This window comes from Chlorocebus sabaeus, chromosome 24 (genome assembly GCF_047675955.1).
Source record: "Chlorocebus sabaeus isolate Y175 chromosome 24, mChlSab1.0.hap1, whole genome shotgun sequence".
Taxonomy (NCBI): Eukaryota; Metazoa; Chordata; class Mammalia; order Primates; family Cercopithecidae; genus Chlorocebus; species Chlorocebus sabaeus.
In genome coordinates, this window is record NC_132927.1 from 80,164,146 (window position 1) to 80,188,278 (window position 24,133).

A 24,133-nucleotide genomic window follows, 5' to 3' on the forward strand; every position below is an offset into this window, starting at 1 on the left:
ACTGTACCACTGCGCTCCAGCCTAGGGGACACAGCAAGACCCTATATCAAAAAAAAAAAAAAAAAAGAAGAAGAAAAGAAAAAAAAAAGAAAAAAAATTTTGCTATGTACCAAAAAGTAGTAAAGACTACAATTTTACCTATGAACAGAGAAATTCATCATATTACATACTCATCCGTATCTGTCCAGTTAATGACTCATTATTGCAGTTCTTGAAAAACTATGCTTTTTTTTTTTTTTTTGGTATAATTAATATTTCATCTAGAAACACTAAACAGGCCGGGCACAGTAACTCACACCTGTAATCCCAGCACTTTGGGTGGCTGAGGAGGGTGGCTCATGAGGTCAGGAGTTCAAGACCAGCCTAGCCAACATGGTGAAATGCTGTCTCTACTAAAAATACAAAAAATTAGCTGGGCGTGGTAGCAAGTGCCTGTAATCCCAGCTACTTGGGAGGCTGAGGCAGGAGAATCACTTGAACCTGGGGGGTGGAGGTTGCAGTGAGCTGAGACTGTACCACTGCACTCCAGCCTGGGCAACACAGCGAGACTCCATCTCAAAAAAAAAAAGAAAAAAGAAAAAAAGAAACACTAAATAATGCTCTGTAAGGAATGCTATTTTGACATTACAATTTCAGGCAAATAAACATACTAATTTAGTCAACCCAACTGTTTCTAGTCAGAGAACAGACTCTGGTACAGATTTGAATTTTGTGTCATGCTTGGATAAACCCAAAATATTCTGCTTTTGCTTGGCATACATGTGCCAAGTGCCTCAGAGGCAGGGGAGCACCTCCGATGCCTGTTTTGCTGTGCACATATGCTGGCTCTACCTGCTCTGAAGCGCCCTCTTGTTTAGCTTTTGTTACCCTAAAGATGCTTTCCTGTCCTGTAACTTTATTTTTAAGTTCAGTCACAGTGCAATCTCCCCAAACAGCATCATCATAACCCAGGGAAGAGAGAGAACATGCATATGTTTAAAGGAGCTAAGCTACAGTGTAAACAATGGAGGTCTAACTATGAATGGTGCTTTTTCCTTCAATGCCTAACACACATTCCTTGGTGATCAGTTAACAGAAAAGATTAGTGGATTTTGTCAGCAATTGAACATCTACTGGCAAATGGGTCACTTCAGATGTCCCTAATCTTGATATGCTGATTTTAATAATCAGCCAAATTACTTCATGGAAGTAAAAGCATGGAAGAGTGAAAAAAGTTCAAAAGAAGGACAAGACACAGTAGAATCAGAGCAAATTTCCATCAGGAAAAACAGCCTTGTTGCTGTCCCATCTACAGTATCTGCTAAAATTAAAGTACCAGTCTCTTAGCCCATAGAAAGACAAATGGCAAAATGCTTCAAGGTTTAGCACAAGCAATAATAGAGAACTTCAAAAACTACCATCCTTAGAAGATTCGTTGTCACCAGCACTTCGTGATGGTTCCTGGGGTGGCCTGTAGAAGCTTTTCCTGCAGCTCCCTCACACTGCCAACTCACGACAGGGATAATGAGATGGACCCAGATTTCAGAAACAATACAATGTGGAATGTGTCCATGAAATAGGGTTGAAAGGTTGACTTGGAACTCAGTGGGCCTGTTGCTTTCTTCTATGAAACATCTGTAGCTTCTTTCCATAGTGAGTTCATTTAGAAAGGAGGGTCTGTTCACTAGTACATGGTCACTGTTTAACGGCCCTTTTAATCTCTTCCCCATCTGTGGCGGTTATGTCTCCTTGTAAGTTCATTTATTCTTTTGAATGTTCTGTTTGTGTTCAATATTATTCATCTGTACTTTTATCTTTAATTATCCCATGTCTATTTGAAACTTTTCTTCATTTATTGAGTAGAGAGTTCACTTATTTTTAGTTTGCTTTTTAACAATAAAAGAATTTAAAGCCACATACTCATTCTGAGTGTAACTTTCAGCCCTATCCCTAGATTTTTTTTTTCCTAACTTTCCAAGCCATAGGCTTTTCTTTTTTAGAGTTAATTGAGGCATAATTTACATATCCTAAAATTTACCCATTGTAACTGGAAAATTTAGTTATTTTAGCAAATACATAGAATTGTGCAATCATCACCACAATTCTATTTTAGAATGTTTCCATCTTCCTCCAAAAGTTACCTCCTGCCCATTCACTATTAATTTCCACGCCCAACCCCAGATGCAGGCACCCACTGATCTGCTTTCTGTCTCTAGACTTACTTTTTTCCGGACACTTCATATAAGCGAAATCATACCATAGGTAGTCTTTTACATCTGCTGTAATGTTTTTGAGGTTCATCTGTGTTGAGTAGTTTCTTTTTAATGCTGCGTCATATTCAGTCAGATGGATATACCACATTTTGTTTATCCATTCACTAGTTAATGGACATTTGGGCTGTTTCTTAGCTGCTATGAGTAACAGTGCTGCTGTGAACATTTGCATAGAGGCCTGTGTGAGCATATATTTCATTTCTCTTGAGTAGATACCTAGGAGTGGAATTCCTCGCTTGTAGGGTAAGTTTATGTTTAGCTTTTTAAGAAACTGCCAAACTGTTTTCCAAAGTGGTTGCACTATTTTACATTTCCACCAGTAACGTATGAGGGTTCCAGCGTGTCCACATTCTTGCCAATATTTGTCTTTTTGCTTATAGCTTAATTCTTGTGGGTGTGTAATGGTGTCTCACTGTGGTTTCAATTTGCATTTCCCCAGTGACTGGAAATGTTAAGCATCTTTTCATATGCCTGTTAGCCATCTCTCTTCTTTGATGAGATGTCTATTTTTAAATTGGTTGTCTTCTTGTTGCTGAATTGTAATAGTATGTTATCCCACACATGAGTCCTTTATTTTATCAGAAAACACAATGAAAATAAATTATTATAGAAGTGAAGTACAAAATACATCCACAATGTTTTTATTATTGTAGTGAGTAGACATAAGATTACCCTAAGTTGATATGAAAGTTTCAAAATGCTTCTTCTCAATTTCTGTTATTCATTGTAAATCTTCAGATTTGTCTATATGTGTTAAACCTTTCTTTTGAGCTTTTAATTTCAGGGTTTTTTTTTCATTTGTGAAAGTCCGTTTGGTTCTTTTTTCAGTCTGCAGTGCCATTTTGAAATATTTTCCTATTCTCTTGAACATACGATCAAAACTTGTCATTTCTTTAAATAAAACACAGCTGTTTTATAGCCTGTGCCAGGTCACACCGGTATCTGAGGTGTTTGTCACATTTTGTTCATGATGTCTTATTTCCTTGTGTACCTCATTTAAAATTGTATACTGGTCATTGTACTCAGATTATTTGAAATAAACTGTAACCTAGAATCAAAAAAAATATATTATGTGGAATAAAAAATTCCCTAAACTTTCAAGCTCCAGTGAGATGACATGAAATAGTTCAACAGTTTCATGCTCATTCTTTTTTGCACCTAGTTTATATGAGAACACACCTTGCCAAAACATCCACCTCTGGCCTCTCTCCACCAAATTCCTCTCTCTCCATCCAAGCGTGGCTTCCTCCCTAAATTCCCTATTTCTATGAATGGCTCTAGCCTTTTTCCAGAAGCCTCAGCAGCAACATCTTTCATTGAGCCATCTTTGCCCTAAATAAAAGCTGCTGCTCAAAAGTGCTCTTTATGACCTCCCACATTGGTACTTGCCACTCCATTCTAGAACCAACACTTTCCTGTGAGCATATCTCACTCATGCTCTTTCTGCTACCCACAGAGCCCTTCCCCCACTGCTTCCTAAACTCTGCCTATCACTTAAGACCTAGGGGCAATGCCATCTGCTTCCTGAAGTTCTTCTGATTCTCCAAGGACTCTCTCATACCATTGTTTTGATATTCAGGATGTTTATTCACTTTCAGAGATGGGAAGAACTCAGTACTTTTTAAAATGAACTTTTTTTTTTTTTTTTTTTTTTTTTTTTTTTTTTTTGAGGCGGAGTCTCCCTCTGTGGCCCAGGCTGGAGTGCAGTGGTGCGATCTCCACTCACTGCAAGCTCCGCCTCCCAGGTTCACATCATTCTCCTGCCTCAGCCTCCCATGTAGCTGGGACTACAGGCACCCGCCACTGCGCCTGGCTAATTTTTGTATTTTTAGTAGAGACGGGGTTTCACCATGTTAGCCAGGATGGTCTCAATCTCCTCACCTCGTGATCCGCCCATCTCGGCCTCCCAAAGTGCTGGGATTACAGGCATGAGCCACCACGCCCGGCCTAAAATGAAATCTTGAATTCATTCTAGAGATTCAACAATTAACATGTAAAGAATGCCTGCTGCATAGCAGACATTTATACGTACCCAAGTTTATAGTTGTCTTAGATGATGCTTACAAAAACCCTAGGAGGAAATTTTTATTATTTTATTTTATTTATTTATTATTATATGTATTTTTTGAGCCGGAGTCTTGCTCAGTCGCCCAGGCTGGAGTGCAGTGCGCAATCTTGGCTTAGTGCAATCTCCGCCTCCCGGGCTCAGGCCATTCTCCTGCCTCAGCCTCCCGAGTAGCTGGGACTACAGGCGCCTGCCACCATGCCAAGCTAATTTTTTTGTATTTTAGTAGAGACGGGGTTTCACCATGTTAGCCAGGATGGTCTCGATCTCCTGACCTCGTAATCCACCCGCCTCGGCCTCCCAAAGTGCTGGGATTACAGGAGTGAGCTACTGCGCCCGGCCTTATTTTTTTTTATTACTATTAGTTTTTGAGACGGAGTCTTGCTCTGTGGCCCAGGCTTGAGCACAGTGGCGAGACCTCGGCTCACTGCAACCTCCACCTCCCGGTTCAAGTGATTCTCCTGCCTCAGCCTCCCAAATAGCTGACACCACAGGTGCATACTACCATGCCCAGCTAATTTTTTGTATTTTTAGTAGAGACGGGGTTTCACCGTGTTAGCCAGGATGATCTTGATCTCCTGACCTCATGATCTGCCCACCTCGGCTTTCCAAGGTGCTGGGATTACAGGCTGAGCCACTGTGCCTGGCCCCTAGGAGGAAAATTCTTAAGCTTATTTTACAGGTGAGAAAGCTGAGGCTCTGGGCAGCTGGTTGACTGGGTTTCCCAAGCTTACGTGTCAGGTCAGTAGCAGTGCCAGGATCCTAGCTGCATCTCCTGACAGCAAGCAGGCACTCTTTCCATCACATGGGAAGTGCTGCCCTCACTACCTGGCTGCAGCTTGGCATACATGGTTGCTCCTAATCAACGGCCATTTATTGCGTCAAAGTGTAAACACTCTACCAGACATCATGAAGAAATCTTAATAATCTAAATCATATGAAAATGTTGCTTTTTTGTTTGTTCTTTTGAGACAGAGTCTCGCTCTGTCACCAGCTGGAGTGCAATGGCGCTACCTTGGTTCACTGCAACTTCTGCCTCCTGGGTTCAAGCAATTCTCCTGCCTCAGCCTTCTGAGTAGCTGGGACACAGGCACGTGCCACCATGCCCAGCTAATTTTTGTATTTTTAGTAAAGATGGGTTTCACCATGTTGGCCAGGATGGTCTCGATCTCTTGACCTCATGATCCGCCAGGTCAAAAAATGATCAAACATCAACAATTTCACATAGTTCGAACTAATGGGAAAGGATTAATTTCTCCCTCTTGAAAAACATAAAAGTTACCTGATTCAAGAATAAAATAATTTTAAAAATAAGATAAATGCTGCCAGGTGTGGTGGCTCATGCGTGTAATCCCAGCACTTTGGGAGGCCGAGGCGGGCAGATCACGAGGTCAGAAGATCAAGACCATCCTGGCTAACACGGTGAAACCCCATCTCTACTAAAAATATAAATAATTAGCCAGGGGTGATGGCAGGTGCCTGTAGTCCCAGCTACTCGGGAGGCTGAGGCAGGAGAACGGCATGAACCCGGGAGGCGGACCTTGCAGTGAACTGAGATCGTGCCACTGCACTCCAGCCTGGGTGAAACAGCGAGACTCTGTCTCAAAATAAAAAAATAAAAAAATAAGATAAATGCAATAATGAGAACTCTAAGCAACTCTTTAGTTTTGAAAGATTATGAGAAGTGACCAGATAGACTTAATGCTTAATGTCACCTGCCCAGTGACACCGAAGGGCTTTGGAGTGGAAGGATCACTTGAGGCCAAAAGTTCAAAGCCAGACTGGGCAACATGTGAGACACCATCTCTACAAAAAAATTTAAAAATTGCTGGGCATGGTGGTGCCCACCTCTAGTCCCAGCTGCTTTGGAGGCTGCGGTGAGAGGACTGCTTGAGCCCAGGGTTCCAAGCTACAGTGAACTATGATTTCACCACTGCACTCCAGCCTACGCAACAGAACGAAACTCTGTCTCTTTAAAATAAATAAATAAGAAGTGAAATTTCTTCTAAATGGTAATTTATAGATAACTGGATGCCTCCTCTGCTTATATCATCATACCTTTGAAATTGTATTTTCAAATACTTCCTTTGAAAGTCCGAGATTCCAGTAGTTGTGACACCATTGCAAAGCACAGAAACAATGACCTCACCAGGCTCTCATCTCCAGTCTCATTCCTGTCCTGCTCATCTCCCACTGCTGAGATATAATTCTTACAGGCCAGCACCACAGAGATACTTCTAAAACACAGCTTGCTTAAAATCCCACAAGATTAATCTGAGATCTTAGCATGCTGAGACCTGGCTTCTCCCGGGCTGGTCCTCTTGCTCTCCTCCCTCTCCATGTCCCCTCCCCCTTGCCTGTCCCTACACTTCATGCTGCACAGTCCCGTTTATAACTCTCTGTCACCATAGAGTTTCACGTCTATTCCTCTGTATCTTTGTAGAATCCTCTGATTCTTTCTTTTGGGAAGTATTGCCCGATATCAATCTTGATAATCATACCTATTTATTTTGGTGCCTTATTCCACTTTTACTACACTTTTCATACTAGCATGATTTGTTCACACATCTATCTCCAAAAATACCCTTTCTTTCTCTATGAAATCTGAAAGGAGACTTCAAGTGGCCTTCACTAACCATCTTGCTTTTATGTCTTTATTCTGTCTACAATTAAAATAAGTTGGATAGAATTGTTTTAAAAAGAATAAAGAGAGAAATTCTCAGCCTGGGTGGTAGTCACCTGTCTTTTTTTTTTTTTTTTGAGATGGAGTCTCACTCTGTCACCCAGGCTGGAGTGCAGTGGCACAATCTCGGCTCACCGCAACCTCCGTCCCCCTGAGGTTCAAGCGATTCTCCTGCCTCAGCCTCTCAGATAGCTGAGATTACAGGCGTGCACTGCCATGCCCAGCTAATTTTTGTATTTTTATTTATTTATTTCTTTTGAGACGGAGTCTTGCTCTGTCGCCAGACTGGAGTGCAAGTGGTGCCATCTTGGCTCACGGCAACCTCCGCCTCCAGGGTTCAAGCAACTCCTGTGCCTCAGCCTCCCGTGTAGCTAGAACTGCAGGCGCACACCACCATACCCGGCCAATTTTTTTGTATTTTAGTAGAGACAGGGTTTCACCATGTTGGCCAGGATGGTCTCGATCTCCTGACCTTGTGATCCACCTGCCTCGGCCTTCCAAAGTACTGGGATTACAGGCGTGAGCTACTGCACGGAGCCTAATTTCTGTATTTTTAGTAGAGACGGGGTTTCACCATGTGGGCCAGGCTGGTCTCAAGCTCCTGACCTCACTGATCTACCCGCCTTGGCTTCCCAAAGTGCTGAGATTACAGGTGTGAGCCACCCCACCCAGCTCTGAGTGTCTCTTTAAACTGTACATGTTTTATACATGTACATATATTTCTGTGTATATTTTTCACAATAAAGAATAGAAGAAAATTAGACCAAATGTCTAGTATCTTATCTTGTAATTTAATCATCACAAGATTTTAAAAAGACTAAATATTTTTGGCAGTTTAAAGAAATTTTTTTTTATTTCTCTTTGTTTTACTTCCCACATTACACTGGTTTTCCTTTTCTTTCTTTTTTTGAGATGAAGTCTCACTCTTGTCACCCAGGCTGGAGTGCAGTGGTGCGAACTCAGCTCACTGCAACCTGTGCCTCCCAGGTTCAAGCAATTCTCCTGCTTAAGCCTCCTGAGTAGCTGGGATTACAGGTGCGTGCCACCATGCCAGGCTAATACTTGTATTTTTTTTTAGTAGAGACGGGGCTTTGCCATGTTGGCCAGGCTGGTCTCAAACTCCTGGCCTCAAGTAATCTGCCCACTTCGGCCTCCCAAAGTGCTGGGATTACAGGTGTGGGCCACTGTGCTTGGCCTACGCTGATGTATTTTAAAAAAATTTTTTTGGCCAGGCGCAGTGGCTCAAGCCTGTAATCCTAGCACTTTGGGAGGCCGAGACAGGCGGATCACGAGGTCAGGAGATCAAGACCATCCTGGCTAACACGGTGAAACCCTGTCTCTACTAAAAAATACAAAAAAAAACTAGCCGGGAGAGGTGGCGGGCGCCTGTAGGCCCAGCTACTCAGGAGGCTGAGGCAGGAGAATGGTGTAAACCCGGAAGGAGGAGCTTGTAGTCAGCTGAGATCCGGCCACTGCCCTCCAGCCTGGGCGACAGAGGGAGACTCCGTCTCAAAAAAAAAAAAAAAAAAAAAATTTTTTTGTAGAGACAGTGTTTCACTATGTTGCCCAGGCTGGTCTCAAACTCCTAGTCTCAAGTTATTCTCTTGCCTCGGCCTCTCAAAGTGCTGGGATCACAGGCGTGAGCCACAACTCACACTGTATAACTAGTTTTTTAAAGTATAAGTGGTTTCTCAAGTAAAGTGTCATTACAAAAATGACAACCAACCTTAATGCAAAACTCTAGCAAAATAATCAGAATAAAACCTACTTCCACGCAATATTCATTAATATGAAATCATTCCTCTTTATTCCTATCTCTTCAAGGTTACACATCTTCAGATTTGAAGAGTAGGTTTTACTTGCCCATTTAGCAAACAAAAAACAGTTGATAATGATATCAAGATACCTTATAAACATGGATGCTGATTTTTATCACATAAATTATATGTTCAGTAATCCCAGTCACGAAGGTGGCAAAAAACATAAAATGTTCAATAAAATCAAGCCTCTCTAACATCTCATTATATTCTGAAGCCAGAATATCTCATATTCCAACAATTACTAAGTCTCACAAATTAATAAGAGTCAATTAGATATCTCCAATGCATACTAGCTCCCTACCCTGCAATAATACTACAACATGCTATTTTAGTCTGTAAATGTGAATAAAACTTTTTTAAAAAAATAGAAATGAGGTCTACTCTGTTGTCCAGACTGGTCTCAAACTCCTGACTTCAAGTGATCCACCCACCTTGGCCTCCCAAAGTGCTGGGATTACAGGTGTGAGCCACCATGCCTGGCCCAATATGAATAAATTTTACTCATAAGACTTATTCACATAAGGCCCAGGTGGTAGCTCCTGCCTGTAATACCAGAACTTTGGGAGGCTGAGGTAGGAGGATCACTTGAGCTCAGGAGTTCAAGACCAGCCTGGCCAACATGGTGAAACTCCATTCTCCATTAAAAATACAAAAATTAGCCAGGCGTAGTGGTGCATGCCTGTAGTCCCAGTCACGTGGGAGGCTGAGGCAGGAGAATTGCTTGAACCTGGGAGGCAGAGGGTGCAATGAGTCAAGATTGTGCCACTGCACTCCAGCCTGAGCGACAGAGCGAGACTCTGTCTTAAAAAAAAAAAAAAAATCATCCATATCAATTCAATTCAATACACATTTATACCCAAGACAAGATGCTAGGAATAATTAGGGCTAGAAAGAGACTGGCAGGAAAATGGGCTATCAAAGTACACAGATAACAACAAAAGAAAACAAAAGAACACCCTGCGAGTGCTCTGCTTCCAACTGCATGGCCGACAGGACACCCTGTATCACACTCCTGGTAACAACACCTAAAAGGCAAGATATATCACAAAGCATGTGTTTTTTGTTTTTTGGTTTTTTTTTTTGAGTCTGGCTCTGTCACCCAGGCTGGAGTGCAGTGGGCAATCTCGGCTCACTGCAAGCCCCGCCTCTCGGGTTCACGCCGTTCTCCTGCCTCAGCCTCCCAAGTAGCTGGGATTACAGGCGCCTGCCACCACGCCCGGCTAATTCTTTTTTTGTATTTTTAGTAGAGACGGGGTTTCACCATGTTAGCCAGGATGGTCTAGATCTCCTGAGCTCATGATCCGCCTGCCTCGGCCTCTCAAAGTGCTGGGATTACAGGTGTGAGCCACCGCGCCCGGCCAAAGCATGTTTTCAAAAGCATCACTGAGTTGGCACAACAGTAAGGAAACCACAGGGACCAAAAATAAAGAGAAAGCAGAAACCTTGGGCAATAATAAAAGAACACCACAGCTGGCTTTTGTCCTGAAGGTATTTGCCCACCTGCATACTTGCTTCCTGGCAGCTGGTGGAGTCTGGCATTAGGAGGTAAATACTTAGGCTCATTCCAGTGGGGAGAGTCCAAGGAGATGCCCACAAACGTCCAGGATGCAAAGACCTACAACCTCAATGTAAGGCTAACTATGAAATGAACCCTCCACACAGAAGGGGGCAGTAGGGAAACCTGCCTTTCTCCATCACTGAGTGGAAGGAGAGATGGCCCCCTAACAATCTGTAACCACTAGACAGCTCTCATGCAAGCTTCATGATCCACAAAGGACAGTAGAAATTGAGCCTAACTTGTGCCTAGTTACTGACAAAGCAAATGCAAGCCTTTCAGGAAAATCCTGACTTTATCCAGGCCTCAAAAAATGCCCAGAGGTAAAGTTTCAAGGAAAACAAGCAGCTCATTGTCAAAAATCAAAACACACAGCAATCAAGGAGCCATGACTCAACAGTCAGCAGAAGTAACATTCAGATAGAGAAATTATTAGTTGCTGAATATAAAATGTTTAGTGTGTTTAAAATACACACAAAGAGCAATTAAGAAGATTTAAGATCTAACACTTCTTTTTTTTTTTTTTTGGAGACAAAGTCTCGCTCTTGTCCCCCAGGCTGGAGTGCGATGACGCAATCTCAGCTCACTGTAACCTCCGCCTCCTGGGTTCAAGCGATTCTCCTGCCTCATCCCCCAAGTAGTTGGCATTACAGGCCCCTGCCACCAACGCCAGGCTAATTTCTGTATTTTTAGTAGAGATGGGGTTTCACCATGTTGGCCAGGATGGTCTAGGGCTCCTGACCTCAGGTGACCCACCCGCCTCAGTCTCCCAAAGTACTGGGATTACAGGCGTGAGCCACTGCGCGTGGCCTAAAACTTCTAGAACTGAAAATTTTAATGAATTTTACAAGAGCTTTACTGAGGTATAATTCACATATAATAAACTGCACACATCTACAGTATATAATTTGATGTTCTGACAAATGTATGGACTATGAAATAATCACAAGCAAGAAAATAAATCCATCCTCTCCCCAAATTTCCTCGTGCCCTTTTGTAATCCCTTCCTTTTTATCTCTTTGCTCCCAACTCCTGGCTCTCATGGTCCACAGGCAAACACTGACCTTCCCTGTTACTAGAGATTAGTTTATGTTTTCTAGAATTGTATATGAATGAAATCATACAGTATTCAGTATGTACTCCTTTGGCTGGCTTCTTTCAGCACATGATTTTGAGATTCATCCATGTTGTAGCATGTATTAGTAGTCCATTTCTTTTGATTGTTCAGGAATATTCCACTGTGAGGATATACCATAGTCTATTTGTGCATTTACTTGTTAATGAACATTTGGGTTGTTTCCAGATTTTGGCTTCAAGCCAGATCAAACTGCTATGGACATCCACGTACAAGTCTGCACAGACATTTGCTTTCATTTCTCTAAGGTAAATATTTAAGAGTAGAGTTGCTGGGTCATACAGTAGATTTATGTTTAAGTTTCAAACTATCAAATTATTTTCCAGATTATACCATTTTACATTCCCACCAGCAGTACATAAGAGTTCCAATTTCTCCCTTTCCTCACCAACACTTGTTATCATCAGTCTTTCTAACATTAGACATTCTAATAGGTGTGTAATGCTACTTCATGGTGGTTTTAATTTGTATTTTTCTAAAGACTAATGATGGTGAACACCTTTCCATGTGCTTACTTGACATTCATATATTTTATTTGGGGAAGCACCTGTTCAATATTTCATCTGTTTCTTTTTTTTTTTGAAACAAAGTTTCACTCTGTTGCCCAGGCTGGAGTGCAGCCGCAGGATCTCAGCTCACTGCAACCTCCGCCTCCCGAGTTCAAGTGATTCTCCTACCTCCCAAGTAGTTGGGATTACAGGCATGCACAACCACACCTGGCTAATTTTTGTATTTTTAGTAGAGACAGGGTTTCACCATGTTTGCCAGGCTGGTCTCGAACTCCTGACCTCAAGTGATCCACCCTCCTCAGTGCTGGGATTACAGGCATGAGCCACTGAGGTTGGCCTATTTCTTTTTTTGAATTGAGTTGTTTGTTTTCTTATTATTAAGCTTTGGGAGTTCTTTATATATTCTACATCTGAATCCTTTATCAGGTAACATGATTTGCTAGTATTTTTCCCAGACTATGTCATATCTTTCAAAATAATAATATTAAAAGCACTTGGCCGGGCGCAGTGGCTCAAGCCTGTAATCCCAGCACTCTGGGAGGTGAGACGGGCAGATCACGAGGTCAGGAGATCGAGACTATCCTGGCTAACATGGTGAAACCCCGTCTCTACTAAAAAAATACAAAAAATTAGCCGGGCGTGGTGGCGGGCGCCTGTAGTCCCAGCTACTTGGGAGGCTGAGGCAGGAGAATGGCGTGAACCTGGGAGGCGGAGCTTACAGTGAGCCCAGATCATGCCACTGCACTCCAGCCTGGGCGACAGAGTGAGACTCCTTCTCAAAAATAAAAAATAAAAAAATAAATAAAAAATAAATTCACCTTATATGCATTAAATAGACAGACACAGCTGAAGACAGAATTCACTAACTGAAAGATGTATCTTAGGACAGTATCCAGAATACAGTATGAAGAGACCAAAAAAGAGAATATATAAAAAAGAAATTGAGACAAGGAGAATAAAATGAAAGATGAAGGTCTAATAAGAGTTCCAAAAGAAGAAAACATAAAGAATGCCGAAGATAAAATACCTGTCAAGATAATAGAGGAATGTTCCAGAATTGCTGACAGATGCCAATACTCAGAATCAGTAAATTCAACAAAGCCCAATAGGGAAATTAAAATAAATTCACACCTGGCTCTGCTCATAAGGGAGGATTAATCCAAATTTCATTAAATCCCAAAACTCCACTAATTGACAGTAAAGGGATTTTTGACATCAAATAATGTAAAGCCACAAAAGCGCGACTAACAGGAGTGCACACAACACAGATGTTTGGAAGTTGGCAAAAGGACAGATGAGAAATAACTGACCTAGTACACCTGAGACAAACCTCAAGCCAGAAGGAGTAAAACTGGATAAACACTCCAGTTACAGCACAGAATCTTCAAAGTTTCAGAAACTGACAACACCATGTACCTCTGGAAAGGGGAATAAAATGTAGGGACTGAAAATAAGGCAGACTGAGTGAACGATATTTAAGAGGCAGTTAAATCCCTATCTCCTCCCCAACTCCATGCTCCTAGGTGACTGCCTCTCTCCTCTCCTGGCAGAAGTCTGAGTTTTCCTCTAGACAGTTGAAATGTGATCTGGCCTAGGAGATGATGGGCACAGTTGAGTCTTGGGCGCCACACGGAAAACGGTGCCTGGGTAACTACACTAGCAATGCCTCTGGGAATAAACATCACATTTATGGGCGGCTGATCTGACAAAGGCGTCAGGCAATTCAGTGGGAGAAAGAATAGTCTTTTCACCAAGTGGTGCTAGTAGAACTGGATATTTACATGGAAAAGAATGAATTTGAATCCTGTAACTCACACTATACACAAAAATTAACTCAAAAATTGATCACAGAACTAAACATAAGAGCTAAAACTATAAAGCTCTTAGAAGAAAACACAGGAGGGTAGGATCAATTGGTCTTAGCAACTTACTGGATATCCTATCAAAAACTGACTCAGATTTTAAACCTGTTTGGCTGAGAAGACAGGAACAAGTGCTTCCAGGATACCTAAGTCGAATGTGTCTTTCCTCTTTGCTGATCTGGCTCTGAATCCTTTCATTGTAGCAACTCAAGAGAACTCTACGCTTAGTCCTGAGTCATACTAGCAAATCACGGAACCTGAGGACATCTTGGAAGCTTCAACACAGGCATATATAATGAGAACAAATCAATTTGCCTTTATAGCATAATGACAAACCAGCACATGTACTAACCTGACTTGCTGTCCTGCAATTTTCAGAGAGCAGAACTTCCCTGGCTTCTTAGTTCAGCAGCTGCTAATGGACATCAATCACACCAACTCAGCATCCTGCCCTTCTCTTCTAACCCACACTCCCTCCTCTCCTCACAGTTCTCCTTAATCTGTCCTTAGATGTCTCAACCCAGAAGTTAGAAGGCTTAGCACCTCATTATTCTATAACCAAGGTATACACAGAAACATTTTGGGGGAAGATGTTTTTCATATCTTAAAATGCACGTAAAAGTGCTCTGTAGACAATGAAGTGTTTCACAAGGTAATGTATTATTAAGCTTAAAAGGTAGATGTGTAAGCCATAAAATACAGTAACATCTTTGATGTGACGATTCCAATACTAAGTTATGCCTCTAGAAGAGCTCTCACACTTTCCTCTAATTACAAGCCACATAAAGGATAAAAACACGTTTGGTTTCAGGTTTCAATTTTGTTGATCTTGAAATACACACATTATCTCCATATTAACAAGAAACAACTTTATCAAGGAAAAGGTCTCATCACATCAAAACTGGTCTATCCAATTTATCATACCTTTGGAATACTTTTCTTTTGAGTCTCTTCCACATATTATATCATATATAATACACCTCACTTCTTCAACACACAGCCTACTCAATATATCTATTTAATCTTCCCTGGAGTTCAGGTCATGGTAATTCCTTCCTTCCTCCCTCCCTTCCTCACTCCTTCCCTCCCTCCTTCCTTCCTTCCTTTCTTTCATTCATTTATTTTTTTGTTTTCGGAGACAGAGTCTTGCTCTGTCACCCAGGCTGGAATGCAGTGGTGCAATCTCAGCTCACTGCAACCTCCGTCTCCTGGGTTCAAGCAATTCTCCCGCCTCAGCCTCCCGAATAGCTAGGATTACAGGCACCTGCCATCATGCTCGGCTAATTTTTGTATCTTTAGTAGAGAGAGGGTTTCACCATGTTGGCCAGGTTGGTCTAGAACTCCTGACCTCAGGCGATCCGCCTGCCTTGGCCTCCCGAAGTGCTGGGATTACAGGAGCGAGCCACTGCGCCTGTCCCATGGTAAATCTTAGAACTCAAAAAGATCTTCAACATTCTGTTGGACAAATAAGCTATGCTTGCTAAAGTGTAACCTGGATGTTCCCAAGCTTGGCATGGCAACATAGTCACGTGGGGAGTTTTCTAGGCCCCACTCCAGATTTACTGAATGAAAATTTCTACCAGTGGCGTGTGTGCCTCTATTTCTTAAGACGTCCTGAAGCAGATCTGCCTGGAAGAACTCTGCAGAGGCTCTGGATTTGCAGTGGACAAATCTCTACTTTAATGATAGAAGGTAGGAATGTGAAGAGGATTTGTGAAACGACTTTTATAAATTAGAGTATAAGGAAGGAGAACCTACAATCTTAATAACAGGAATATTTCTCCCTGAGTGGCAGAAGGATTATGATATTGAAACCAAAGAGAAGAAAATATAATCTAGTACACCACATGGCTCTGCAGTGGATAATACCTGCAAAATCTAAAATAATAAAACTACTAAATTGGTTTTCAACTTTATAACCAATCTACAAACAAAGCACAAAAGGTTTATAGTTAGATAACAATATACAAATATTGTCAACCTTTACAACATAAAAGTCTGGTACAGCTGCAAGAGCTGAAAGGAAGGAAGGGAAGATGGCAGGGGCCTAATATTCTCATTTTATAAAGAGCAAGGTCCAGTGATACTGTTTAAAGTTGATAGTGCAAATAAACAGAGATTTAAGTACATGATGTAGGGTCACAAATATAGCCAATAAAAGAACTAGCAATTCAATAATAAGTTGGGAAGTAGAGAGGTGAAGTAATTTGCTCAAATTCAGCTCATTAGAAAGCTCCGAGGCCAGTGGGCTGAACATGGGCCAGTCACACTCCAGACTCCATGCACTTTACCAGTGTCTCATCATGCCCAGCCTTGTGTGAGGAAGGAACTTGCCTAAGCTTAGATGCCTAGTTAAGTGTTACAGCACAAAAAGAAACTCAATCTCTAATCTTAAAATTACTTGTTAAAGCTATCTTTAAAATTTTCAGAAAAGACCACATTAAAAATGTCCCTTTTGGTTCATTCTTTCAACACATACTAACATTTCTTTTTTTTTAAGACGGAGTCTCACTCTCTTGCCCAAGCTGGAATGCAGTGGCACGATCTCGGCTCACTGCAACCTCTGCCTCCTGGGTTCACGCGATTCTCCTCTCAGCCTCCCGAGCAGCTGGGACTACAGGCACACACCACCACGCCCGGCTAATTTTTGTATTTTTTTGTAGAGACGGGGTTTCACCAGATTGGCCAAGCTGGTCTCGAACTCTTGACCTTGTGATCTGTGTACCACAACCTCCCAAAGTGCTAGGATTACAGGCATGAGCCACCGCACCCGGCCTCATCTGACTAATTTTATAAAACATTTGATAGAAAGAGGGTCTCACCATCTTGCTCAGGCTGATCTCAAACTCCTGACCTCAGGTGATCCACCCACCTTGGCCTCCCAAAGTGCCATTATTACAGGTGTGGGCCACCATGCCCAGCCAACACCAACATTTCTTACAAAGAGCTCCTCCACAGCTCCCCTCACCTATGATCAGCATTCCATCTATTCTCCAAGTCTATACCACAATGATGGAGGAAGACACTGCAGCCCACCATCCATTGTGTCTGTCAAAACCTGACAGAGGATCCAGAACCAACACTGAAGATGCAAAGCAAGTCAACCTACTCAACTCTTAGTCTACGAGCTAACCCCATAGCCCATCTGCCACCACAGAGATGCTATGGTTACTTGCACAGAGGGCACCCACTGCCTGCTCCAGGAGAGGACATGGCAGCAGCATGTGAAGGGCAGTTGGAAGGCTGCTCCAAAGGAGACGTGATCCGATTCATGGAGCATCATGTGAATAGGCAACACATCTCAGTGACTGCTGCTTTGTAACTTCATATAATATTTTGAAATATTCAATAGAAATGACAATATCTGCCCCAAAAATAATAATTTAAAAATAAGTTATAACCCAAACTCATTAGTACCAGTAAAAAGCAATTTTAAAACAAACAAACAAAAAACCACGGTCTTACTCTGACAAGGCTGAAGTGCAGTGGTACAATCATGACTCACTGCAGCCTCAAACTCCTGGGCTCAAGTCATCATCCCACCTCAGCCTCCTGAGTAGCTGGGAGTACAGGTGGATGCCACCACATCTAATTTTTTTTTTTTTTGAGATGGAATTTCACTCTTTTTGCCCAGACTGGAGTGCAACGGTACGATTTTGGCTCACTCCAACCTCTGGTTGGAGCGATTCAAGCGATTCTCCTGCCTCAGCCCCCCGAGTAACTGGGATTACAAGTGCCCGCCACCATGCCCAGCTAATTTTTTTTGTATTTTTAGTAGAAACAGGGCTTTACCATGTTGGCCAGCCTGGTATTGAACTGACCTCAGGGGATCCGCCTGCTTTGACCTCCCAAAGTACTGGGATTACAGGCATGAGCCACCATGCCTGGCCACATCTGACTTTCCTTTTTTTTTTTTGACATGGAGTCTCACTCTGTTGCCCAGGCTGGAGTACAGTGGCACAATCTTGGTGCACTGCAACCTCTGCCTCCCAGGTTCCAGCAATTCTCCTGCCTCAGCCTCCCGAGTAGCTGGGACTACAGGCGCACGCCACCACACCCGGCTAATCTTTATATTTTTTTGTAGAGACGGGGTTTCACCAGATTGGCCAAGCTGATCTCGACTCCTGACTTCGTGATCTACATGCCTCAGCCTCCCAAAGTGTTAGGATTACAGGTGTGAGCCACTGCACCTGGCCTCATCTAATTTTTAAAAACCTTTTATAGAGAGAAGGTCTCACCATCTTGCTCAGGCTGATCTCAAATTCCTGGCCTCATGTGATCCTCCCACCTTGGCCTCCCAAAGTGCTGCGATGACAGGTGTAACCCACTGCACCTAGCCATCAATTTTTAAAATTCAATTTAATTCACTCTCACTTACCCCATTTTCAGTGCGTTTTTCTCCAGGTACATTTGTTACATTTCTCTGAGTTCGTTGCTCTTGGGTCTGACGGCCACCTAAAGAAATAAAAGAACCAAACTCACCGAAAGGCCTATTAGAAAAAAGTAATATTCTCCCATTTCTTCATGTATTCAAATATTTATTGAACACAAGTGTAAAATACCAGGCTGAGAAATTCAAGACTTCAGTACAGTTGAAAAAATGGTCTTGCAATTAATCTTTTATAAAAGTTGTTTAGGCCGCGCTCAGTGGCTCACACCCATAATCCCAGCACTTTGGGAGGCTAAAGCAGCAAGGCAGCTTGAGCCCATGAGTTCTAGACCAGCCTCAGCAACATGGGGAGAATTTGTCTCCACAATAAATTTTTTTAAATTAGCCGGGTATGGTGGTACACCCTGTAGTCTCAGCTACTTGGGGTGCTAAGGCAGGAGAAGGACTTGAGCGAGAGAGGTCGAGGCTGCAGTGAGCCAGGATTGGGCTACTGTACAATCTTGCTTGTTGCACTCTAGCCTGGGCAACAAAGCAAGACCCCGTCTTAAAAAAATAAATTAAAAATAAATGAAATAAAGCTGTTTAAATGAAATCTTTTCTTTTTACATTCTATCTCAGAATCTTGAAATTGACTTGTTATCAAAAGGCTTTTAACACTTTAAAATGAAGAAGATGGTAAATTTTATGTGTATTTTATCACTATTAAAAATAAAAATTTGGGGCTGGGCAAGGTGGATCACGTCTGTATTCCCAGCACTTTGGGAGGTGCTGGGATTCTCTCAAGGTGGGAGGATCACTTGAGCTCAGGAATTCAAGACCAGCCTGGGCAACATGGCGAAAATCTGTCTCTACAAAAATAAAATACAGAAAGTAGCCAGGCATGGTGACATGTGCCTGTAGTCCCAGCCACTCAGGAGGCTGAGGAGAATAGCTTGAGCCTAGGAGGTAGAGACTGCAGTGAACCATGATTGCACCACTGCACTCCAGTCCAGGTGACAGTGAGACCCTGTCTCAAAAATAAAATAAAGATAAAAATTTGGCATTCATATTACCAAGAGGGGAAAAAGAGAAAAATGTTTTCAAAAAGGCATTTACAGCCAGGCGTGGTGGCTTATGCCTGTAATCCCAGCACTTTGGAAGACTGAGGCAGGCAGGCTGCTTGAAGCCAGGAGTTTTGAGACCAGCCTGCCCAACATGGCAAAACCCTGTCTCTAGTAAAATTACAAAAATTATCCAGGCATGGAGGCGCACACCTGTAATCCCAGCTACCTAGGAGGCTGAGGCAGGAGAATCGCTTGAACCCGGGAGGGGGAGGTTGCAGTGGGCTGAGATAACACCACTGCACACTAGCCTGGGCGACAGAGTGAGACTCTGTCTCAAAAAAAAACCAAAACCAAAAGCAAAAAAAAATCCAAAAGGCATCTGCATTAGGGCCAGGCATGGTGGCTCATGCCTGTAATCCCTGCACTTTCAGAGGCCAAGGCAGGAGGATCACTCGAGACTAGGAGTTCAAGACCAGCCTGGGCAACAGTGTGAAACCCTATCTTTACAAAAAAAATACAAAAAATTTAGCCGGGCAGGGTGGTACACACCTCTGGTCCCAGCTACTTGGAAGGCTGAAGTGGGAGAATCACTTGAGCCCAGGAGGCAGAGGTTGCAGTGAGCCAAGATCACGCCACTGCACTCCAACCTGGGTAACAAGTGAAATCCTGTCTCAAAAAAAGAAAAAAAAAAAAAAAAAGGACCTTCACTAACAGAGTTAAAATTGAGACAGGGGCTGGACGTGGTGGCTCACGCCTGTAATCCTAGCACTTTGGGAGGCCAAAGTGGGCAGATCATGAGGTCAGGAGATTGAGACCATCCTGACCAACATGGTGAAACCTCATCTCTACTAAAAATACAAAAAATTAGCCGGGTGTGGTGGTGCACACCTGTAGTCCCAGTTCCTCAGGAGGCTGAGGCAGGGGAACTGCTTGAATCTGGGAGGTGGAGGTTGCAGTGAGCCGAGATTGCACCACTGCACTCCAGCCTGGTGACAGAGTGAGACTGTCTCTAAAAAAAAAAAAAAAGAAAGAAAGAAAGAAAAAGAAAAAGAAAAAAAGAATATTAATAAGCTGAAGGGAGGAGTATAGTGAGCAAAAGCAAAACAAAACATGAGACAGCATCCAATAAGCTACTCTCTATGCCACCCTTTTAGGCAGAGGTAAAGGGGCAGAGGGTAGAGTGTTACAGGTAGGGAAGATGGAATTCTGAGTCGGGACATGAAAGAGAGTGAATGTACAGCTCCTGGGCTCATGCAATCCTCTCACCTCAGCCTCCCAAAGTGCTGGGATTACAGGCATGAGCCACCGTACCCAGCCCATTTCCAAACTTTATTTTATTTTATTTTTTGAGATGGAGTCTCGCTCTGTCCCCCAGGCTGGAGTGCAGTGGTGCGATCTCGGCTCACTGCAAGCTCCGCCTCCCGGGTTCACGCCATTCTCCTGCCTCAGCCTCCCCAGCAGCTGTGACTACAGGCACCCGCCACCAGGTCCGGCTAATTTTTTGTATTTTTAGTAGAGATGGGGTTTCACCATGTTAGCCAGGGTAGTCTCAATCTCCTGACTTCGTGATCCTCCCGCCTCGGCCTCCTAAAGTGCTGGGATTACAGGCATGAGCCACCACGCCTGGCCGATTTCCAAACTTTATAAAGTGAGAAAAAAATAACCTCTCCTCAGGACATTAAGAATTAGGTACATATTAATAAGTAAAAGATAAGACTTTTTATTTAAGTATAGCTAGTTGAGGGAGGGTATAGGTATCTGCAGAGCTCAGGTAGAGAGTTAAAATAAATCCTTAGCACTAAAGCAGCACTTCAACTGTCAGCCAGTCTAATCCTCCTCTTCAGGTGGATGTTCCGAAGACAGGAGGGACCCTGGTCTAAGGTAAAAGTAGATGAAGAATTGAGCCCGGAGCCTTGGTGTCCTGGATCCGGAGGTAATGGTATTCTAAAAGACAGCCTTATAACAATATTTACAGCTACAGAAAGATGATTTAAAAGTAGATAGTAGCTCATCCAAGGGCAAATTTTCCTTTACTATAAAATACAAATAAAGAGGGATAACTTGCAAAATAGAAATAATACTTTTATAAAGGATTGTACTTTTATTTGCTTGAGTTCATTTTTTTAAATATCAGAAGTAATCCATAATCACTGTTAAATAACAAGTTAAAGGTCTTTTTTTTTTTGAGACACAGTCTTGCTCTGTCGCCCAGGCTGGAGTGCAGTGGAGCGATCTCAGCTCACAGCAAGCTCCACCTCCCAGGTTCATGCCATTCTCCTGCCTCAGCCTCCTGAGTAGCTGGGACTACAGGCGCCTGTCACTACGCCCAGCTAATTTTTTCGTATTTTCAGCAGAGACGAGATTTCACCATGTTAGCCAGGATGGTCTTGATCTCCTGACCTCGTGATCCACCTGTCTTGGCCTCCCAAAGTGCTGGGATTACAGGCATGAGCCACTGCGCCCGGCCAAAGGTCTTTTAACTATACAGTGTATATGTGTTCAGAAAAAATTTTCTTATTTTCTTTAAATTTTAATTCAAAAATACATAGTATATTCCCATGGTTCAAAAATCAAAAAGAACAAAAAGGTATACAATCAACAACCCTCCCTCCTCTGATCTACAGCCACTTTTCCCTTACCCCCAGGCCAACATCCCCAGTTGCGTAGATATCTGTTCAAAACTGCTTTATACATATACACATACAAACAGATATATATGTACATTACTCTTTGGTCATCTTTCCACAAAAGGCAGCTAAGTGTGCACATTCTTTTTGCTAATTCATTCAACATGTTTAGGAGATGGTCTGGGTCAGGGCACAGAGGTTCTTCATTATTTACGGCTGCAGAGCATTCTGCTGTGTGGATGGACCCTAATTTATTTAGCTCATCTCTCCTGTGGACATTTAGGTTGTGTCTACCAGCAATGCTCAGTGAATAACCCTGTTTATATAGCATTTTGTATGTGCCAGGGCACAGCTTTAGGATAAATTCTCAGAAATGAAACTGCTGAGTAAAAGGTTTTATGTTTTGTAAGTTTAACAGCTATTGCCAAATTTCCTTCTATAGAAGGTGCCAACTGCCTCCCACAGCAATGCAGAAGACTGCCTGTGTCTCAGCATCCTTGTCAACACTGTGATATTAACTGTTCTAATCTTTGCCAATGTGACAGGTAAAATATAGTATTTCAAGATAATTTTCTCTGCATGTCTTTTGTTAGGAATAAGGTGAATATCTTTTCATATATCCTAGGGCCATGTATATTTCCTTTTCTGTGAACTGTGTGTGTATATATTTTTCCTATTATTCTACTAAGTTTTATTATTATTTTTTTTTTGAGATGGAGTTTCGCTCTTGTTGCCCAGGCTGGAGTACAATGGTGCGATCTCAGGCTCACTGCAACCTCTGCCTCCCAGGTTCAAGTGATTCTCCTGTCTCGGCCTCCCGAGTAGCTGAGACTACAGGTGCGAGTCACCATGCCTGGTTAATTTTTGTATTTTTAGTAGAGATGGTTTTCACCTTGTTGGCCACGCTGGTCTCGAACTCTCGACATCAGGTAATCCGCCCCACTCTGCCTCCCAAAGTGCTGGGATTATAGGTGTGAATCACCGCACCTGGCCAAGCTTTTTTCTTATCAAATTTTAGGAACTCTTTACGTGTAAAGGGAATTAGCCCTTTGCAATATGAGCTATAAATGCTACTTCCCAGTTTATAATTTATCTTTTGACTTTTTTTTAGATGTTATTGCCATGCAGTTATTTTTGGTTTTGTTTTATTTACATATATTTTCTGAGATGGGAGTCTCGCTCTGTCGCCCAGGCTGGAGTGCAGTGGCGTGATCTTGGCTCACTACAATCTCTGCCTCCCGGGTTCAAGCAATTCTTCTGCCTCAGCCTCCTGAGTAGCTAGAATCATAGGCGCACACCACCACGCCAGGCTAATTTTTAGTAGAGATGGGGTTTCACCATGTTGGCCAGGCTGGTCACAAACTCCTGACCTCAAGTGATCCGCCTGCCTTGGCCTCCCAAAGTGCTAGGATTATAGGTGTGAGCCACCATACCCGGCCTATTTTTATTTTTTTGAGACAGGGTCTCTCTCTGTTGCCCTGGCTGGCTGGAGTGTGGTGGCACAATCACGGCTCACTGTAGCCTTCATCTCTGGGCTCAATCAAGCCTCCCACCTCAGCCTCCCAAGTAGCTGAGACTACAGGCATCCACCACCATAACCAGCTAATTTTTTAATTTTTCTGTAGAGATGGGGTTTTGCCATGCTTCACAGGATGGTCTCGAACTTCTTGGCTCAAGTGATCTGCCTGCCTCAGCCTTTCAAAGTGCTGAAATTACAAGCCTGAGCCACTGCACCCAGCCTTTGTTTTAAATAATTCATTTATCAGTCTTGTCTTTTATGGTTTAGTGTTACACCTACAAAGGCCTTGTTCACTTTAAAAATAAAAAGATCTCCCAGAGCTTTCTTCTAGTCTTTTCATGGTTTTATACACTTTTAAAATCTAGAGGTTTGACCAATCTGTTATTTAACCAAAAACAATCCCTTTAGCGTGGTGGTGGGTGCCTGTAATCCCAACTACTCGGGAGACTGAGGCAGGAGAACTGCTTGAACCCAGGAGGTGGAGGTTGCAGTGAGCCAAGATTGCGCACTGCACTCCAGCCTGCGTGACAGAGTGAGACTCCATCTCCAAAAAAAAAAAAAAAAAACCAAAAACAATCCCTTTAAACACCAAGTCCCTTTATGTATCTGAGTATGTTGTTTAATTAACATTGATGCCTAAAAAGTGTGATGTAATTGGCTGGGTACAGTGTCT

At 42.7% G+C, this 24,133-nt stretch overlaps 1 protein-coding gene across 2 annotated transcripts in view; it reads right to left on the minus strand.

Moving 5' to 3' along the window:
* The window catches only part of PPP1R13B (protein phosphatase 1 regulatory subunit 13B), a 122,342-nt gene that overhangs the window by 28,341 nt on the left and 69,868 nt on the right, over positions 1 to 24,133 (minus strand). For both annotated transcript variants that reach the window (XM_007987958.3, XM_007987959.3), the window contains exon 4: positions 18,260 to 18,336. In XM_007987958.3, the coding sequence (XP_007986149.3) occupies positions 18,260 to 18,336 (77 nt within the window). The remainder of the gene's footprint in view (positions 1 to 18,259; positions 18,337 to 24,133) is intronic.